The sequence below is a fragment of the Frankliniella occidentalis genome, unplaced genomic scaffold (genome assembly GCF_000697945.3).
Source record: "Frankliniella occidentalis isolate FOCC.00 unplaced genomic scaffold, Focc_3.1 Scaffold212, whole genome shotgun sequence".
NCBI classification, from domain to species: Eukaryota; Metazoa; Arthropoda; class Insecta; order Thysanoptera; family Thripidae; genus Frankliniella; species Frankliniella occidentalis.
Genome location: NW_026267338.1, coordinates 34,741 through 40,660, shown reverse-complemented (window position 1 = coordinate 40,660; position 5,920 = coordinate 34,741). Strand labels below are relative to the sequence as shown.

The following is a 5,920-nucleotide window of genomic DNA, read 5'->3' as shown; positions in this document are numbered from 1 at the left end:
GTACTCTATAACTCGGTTAGATCTTTATGCTGCATTCCATTAAACATATACAAAATTGGTAAAACTTAACACCCAGATTTTAAAAATACTTTGTACTTGAACAAGTAGATTGTTGGGCATACTTTGCACACAGTATGAAACATCAAATAAAAACAGATTCAAAATCTATTTTCATAAAGTAAAAATCCTTTTCTCAGGCCAGCAAGCATCAAACAAGAGTAAATAGGTCCCAAAAACTATTGCTAATGTCCTCTGTAAATGCAAAGGATTACAACTGCCGGGTAAAACCAGCGTTTTAAAAATAAATTCAACAATTAATTCACAGCTATGCAAGATCCATGAAGTTAAGATAAACAGTAAATCTTGTCCCACAAATGAAGCCTTGTTAAGATAAAATTCTTACATATCTTTTCTTTGAGCACAGAGACATACTGATTTCCTAGCATAAAACTTTATTTAATCACAGTTCAACAGCTCTTAACAGCAAGTCTACAGTAACGTCAATAATTTCATATACAATAATTCATATTAACATATGAAGCTTTCTTCCAGTTCACATTGAATTTCTGATAACTTGCACCTCTCACTCAACAACTTGGAAAGTTACTTGATACTTCCCAAGTAAAACACTCATTCATAGTAAAGTTACATAGATTAAAATTGGCCAGAATATACGCCAAAGTTTTTATTTACTTTCTTCACTTTCCACTGGTTCACTTTGACGTATAAGTGTTAAGGGAAACGCAACACTATCAGATGTTTCATTTTGACGGTTGCTGTAGGACAGAGGATATGAAGTGTTCTGATTCTCTGATGAGGAATCCACATCTCTTACATACTTTGTGGACATGCTCACTTCTGGAGCAATAAAGTGACCTCTTTCACTTGAATGGCTGCTAAGGTCGGTGGCAGCCGCCTGCTGATCTTGTTGCCTGCGTTGGCTTTGTGACGACATCATGCTGAGGTCTGTAGGCATATCCTCAGGTTCTTCTGTGTCATCAATGTCCAAGTCTGGTTCGACTTTGATCATCGCAACAGGTGATGGAGGCCCAGTGGAGTGTAGTGCATTACTATTAGCATTTGTACTACTGCTGTTATAGCTCGCCTGAGGAGCAGGACGAGTTGGACTCATCTGTTGCCGGAGGAGGGATATGTTTTTAATGTTTTTCAGCTCAGTGGGATTCCGCAAAAATCTGTAGGTGCAAAGAAAAAATAAAATCAGGATTAGATAAAAATTACATAAAGTTAAGAATTAGATTTTGATTAGTTGTAGAAAAAATAATAATGATGACATAAAGTTTACTTACTGGTAACAGTGTCGCTCTCCTTGAACTTTGCGTAGAATATTTACTCTGTAGTAATATCGGAGGGCTCTCGACATTTTGTCATAGTTCATGGAAAGGTGATTCTTTTGAATGCCCCACAACTTAGCAAGACCAGCAGGGTCCACAATCTTGAACACGCCCGTCTCGCGGTTCTTCCAGGCAATATAGCTTGTGTACCGCTGACTTGCATCGTTTAGTAGCTGCTGAAGGAAGTCCCACAGGAGACGCCCGTCTGTAACACAACCACAACGGTAAGTCGCTTCTTCAAATTTGTCATTTACAACAGAATGTTGACAAGACTACTCACTTGTGTTGGGCTCGGGTGTGTCCGGGAAGAACTCTCGGGCCCCGCCGCCGGGTCTGAAGCCCGGCGTGGTGGGTACGGATGAAGGCGTCTGACTGGTGGGGGTGGCCGGCTCCTTCACGGCCGGGGAGCGCGGTGACGCAGGGGTGTGCGGTGTGTGGGGCATGTGGGTGGGGGCGGACGTGACAAGGTACGACGGCGTGCTGGGCGGACTAGACCCGCTGCCAGTCGACCCCGTCGACCCCGTGGAGCCCGTTGACCCGTTGCCGTTCTGTCCGTTGGCCACCACACCGTTGGCACCATCGGGGTAGCTGTCCTCCTCAGAATCGGACTGCGACTGGGTGCTGCCCGAGCTGCCATTGGAGCCACCGAAGCCCGCTGTGGCGAGGAAGAAAAGGAGTTGGGGTTAGTAGTCGGCCGTGAGTACGCGCCCTGCGTGATGCGTAAGGTATGTACAGCGAGTCTGTCACCACGGTGAACCGAGTCCAGGCTTTACAGCATGCAACAAGTGGAGGTGGTGGGCAGGGCAGTGAGAGGGAAGAGGCGCAGCAAGCCGAGGTAATGCATGAGCATATTCACAAGTGCTGCCTAGCCCAGTGAGCGGGCAGGGCACGGCAGGGCAGGTGGGGAGGGGAAGGACAGTTGCGCCTGTCCATAGGGGTGGGGGTTAACAAGCGTCATGCGGGGAAGACCGAAGAGCCGAACATCCCGAGGACGTGAATGTCGCCCTCAGGTAAACCTGGCCGAACCAGAAAGGCGTCGGCGTCGGGAGCAGGGGGGAGGAGCAAAGTGGGAAGACGCAAACCCGTCAATTGTACACGGTACCCGTTTGGAGAGCCCGCAGTCACCCTCCCTTAGGGACACGCGGGGCGGCCTGGCCGGAGCCTGGCCGGAGGGCTGCCCTGTCGCAGAGGAGCACGGCGCCGTTGGGTTGGACTCGACTGACAGGTTCGTCTTGATGGCTATACTTACTGAGCAGTGGGAATGAAGACACGTTGTTGCCGTGCTCCAGGGGGTGCTGTGGCGAGCCTGACTGACTGTCCAGGGAGGGCGCGGGGCTCAGGGTCACCGAGTTGCTGTGGCCCATGTGGCCCACCCCCATGGAGCCCATGAGGTGGGACAGGCCAGGGCTCAGGCCGGGGCCAGACCCGAAGGGTGGCGGGCCGCCCCCTCCTCCTCCACCTCCACCACCGCGGTCTGCGCCGCGGTCCGCATGCGGTCCGTGCCCCAGCGACAACTCACCTCCCGGGCCGCGAACCAGAAGGCTCCAGTTCGGCGTGGGCGGTGGGTGTGTGTGCGCGGGGGACAGGGGGTGCTGGACGGGGTGCACGCCGGGGTGGCCGTGCGGGAAGTGGCGCGACGTGGGGGTGACGGGCGAGCTGGGCAGGCAGCGCGCCAGGAACTGGGCGTCGCGGACGAGCATCTGGAGCACGTTGTGAAGCACGTCGCCCGCGCCGGGGCAGCGCTCGCCGAGGTCCGTCTTGGTGAGGAGGCAGAGCGCCTTGCCTGCAGGAAAGAGAGAGTCGCATGAGCAAGGTGAAGAGAGCAGGCGTGGGTCCAGGAGGGACGGCGGCAAGGGTTCGGCGGTCCGCGGGGGCAACGGCGACAGGGTTGGTTTACCATGCCGGGCACCCCGCGCAAGGCGCTCAGTGCCCTCGGGCTTACACAGCAGTCCGGTGCTGCGGGGCGCGGCAGCGGGGCACTACAGACTAGCTTACTCACCGTTCATCTGGAACATGTCCATGTCGAAGTTGGGCAGGTCGAACTCACGCTCACACCAGCGCAGGAACGTGCACACGTCCTCCCGGCTCCAAATGCGCGGGTCCGTGGCTGCGAAGGGACAAAAGCAGAGCGTCAGGCACGGGTTCGGCAGACGTAAGTTCAATACACGCGCAAGAGGCAAGACTCACCGAGGGCCGTGGGCAGCTGGTTCTTGAAGTCGAACGCCGGGGGCGCCGGCGAGGGTGCGGGCGCCTGGCCGCCCTGCTGCACCGAGAAGGAGAGCCCCGGGTAGCGCCACAGCAGCTCGCTCGCGCCGAACGGCAGCGACAGCGGCAGCCGCTCCATGGGGCCGGCGGGCCCGGACTGGGGCAGCGAGATGGGCAGCAGCTTCATCGCGGGCGGAGGGGCGGTCTCTGCAACGGAGGGGAGGAACGGTGTTACAAGCACGTCACAACAAAGGTCACAGATTTAGAAAAGAAATGTGAGGGGGGAGGGCTAAGAAGTTGCTGTGATAGGTAATGCGAACTGCGAATAAAGTAGAAACCAAAAGAGATATACCCAATGCCAATGATCATAACCTGCGTGCCAAAGGTAAAGGTCACCCCGGGTCATCATCCCAAAACGGGAGTACGATCGGGTATAAGGAGGGAGGGGTCGTCAGGGCCGCTGAGGACACGGCCGGGGAATGGACAAGGCGGCCGGGCGGAAGGGAAGGTGCTACCGAAAAGGACGCGAGTACTTCGTGAGCACTACCGGTCGTGCAGAAGTCCTCACGGGCGCCCCGGGGGGGATTTGGGGGCGGGAGTGGGGGGGAGGGTCACATCGCCCACCTGTCGTCTGCCCGACCCTCACGACTTGCGATATGATTGGCACGCTCGGCGCGACCAGGCTTGAAACGCATAAACACATAAACCAGGAAAACCTCAAACGCATAAACACATAAACAATACGAGCACGACAGACGAAGGTAGGAGGGGGGGGGGGAGCAAGGCACGTGGTCACAGTCGAGGATTTGAATGCGTTACACAGAGGTGGGGGTGGGTGGGTGATTGGCGCCGTCCACCTCCGTCATGATACTGCATCGCGTGCACGCGTGCGGGCGAGCGGCCTACCCGCCCGGCGCCTTAGCTGAGGGCAGGGGGAAATCCGACCGCACGCCTTTAGGATTCGCGCTGCAGTTCAAGGGTGGCCCAACGTACACGGGATCCAGAACATTTTGTAGTTGAGTCGCACTGCATCGCATGCGGACCGGCGGCGGGCCTATCCGCGATGGTCATCGTATCTCGGACTCATTACGGCATCGAGCGAGTAGGCCAACCCGCCCACACGCCTGCGTACGGTACAATATAACTACAAAAAGGCAGAAAATCAGGCGCGGTTTATGGGGGGGGGGGGGCGAAGGAGCGATCGCCCCTAGGTAGGCAATTTATCCTACAAAATCCCTGAAAGTAGGCAACCCACAGCAAATCGCCCCCTCCGTCAGAGACGGACCGCGTCTGCTGCAGTCAATATGGAGGTAGGCTTGTGAAGTAGCGTCAATTATCCACCTGATACGCCTCCACGACACCTTGCTGCGTAGGGTGTGTATGTACCTGGACTGAGGGGGTACCACGCCGGGATGCGCAGGGGCCAGCATCTCCTCGGGTCTCCGACGGCGGGGGGCACCATGGGGGGGCCTCGGCGGTGCAGGTCGCGGGCGATAGAGACACGACGGTGTGGCGCTCTGGTTCGGGACGCGGCTCGGACGCGTTTGTGCGCGCGCACATAGCGCGGCTCGCCTACCGCGACGGGCCGCGCGGTGTGGCGCGGCGTAGTGCGGCGGGCGGGGCGGGGGCCGGCCCCTGCAGCGACAGCAAAAGTGGCGAGCGTGCTCAATATCCCGGTGGCCTAAGCAAGATCGTTGTCCGCCCGACCCGTCCCGTCCCGCCCGGCCGCGCCACCTCGCGATTGATGTCATTCGCCACTTGAAATACTTTGCGATACGACACTGAGTGTCCCGTCCCGTGCGTCACCTGCCTGTCCCGGGCTCGACCCCCTCTGGTCCTGATCCCAGAGGCTAGGACGGCCAGAGCCTCACACAACACAGCCTCGCCTGCCTACGTGGCCGCGGGGACACGCCTATCGCCTCGCGCTGCGCTTAACCCTTTCGACCCCCCCCCCCCCCCCAACGTCCCACTACGCCAACGCCGGTGCAACTTGGCGTTTGGACTTCGCACTGCTTCCGGTGCGACGACGCCGTGGAGGGGGAGGGGCGGGGAGGAGTCTTCCGCCGGTAAGGCGGAGGAGGAAGGGGAGGGGGAGGAAGGGGAAGAGAAGGACGAAGGGGGAGGAAAAGGAAGAGGAGGAGGTAGAGGAGGCAGGCGACGGGTACAGTCTAGTGCCGTGGCGGCGCGGGCCCGCGGGGGACATTTGACTCTCAAATCGGCGACACGCTTCCGCAAGCTACGGAAAGCGGGCAGGGCACGTTTGAGCCGGACGGGCGGACAGGGGCAGGACGGCGAGGGGACGGGGACGACGGGCCAGCACGGGGCATGACTGGCTGCCGCGAGGCCCCGGTCCCACCCACCCC

General features: G+C 57.7%; 1 protein-coding gene across 1 annotated transcript in view; it reads right to left on the bottom strand.

Moving 5' to 3' along the window:
* LOC113203707 (ets DNA-binding protein pokkuri) overlaps positions 1–5,122 on the bottom strand; it is a gene marked incomplete in the record, with an annotated part of 24,023 nt that extends 18,901 nt beyond the window's left edge. The window contains 7 exon segments of the mRNA XM_026418512.2: positions 1–1,193; positions 1,308–1,557; positions 1,633–2,007; positions 2,602–3,135; positions 3,352–3,459; positions 3,540–3,764; positions 4,944–5,122. Of these exon segments, the coding sequence (XP_026274297.1) occupies positions 686–1,193; positions 1,308–1,557; positions 1,633–2,007; positions 2,602–3,135; positions 3,352–3,459; positions 3,540–3,764; positions 4,944–5,019 (2,076 nt within the window).
* Between the last annotated feature and the right edge of the window lie 798 nt (positions 5,123–5,920).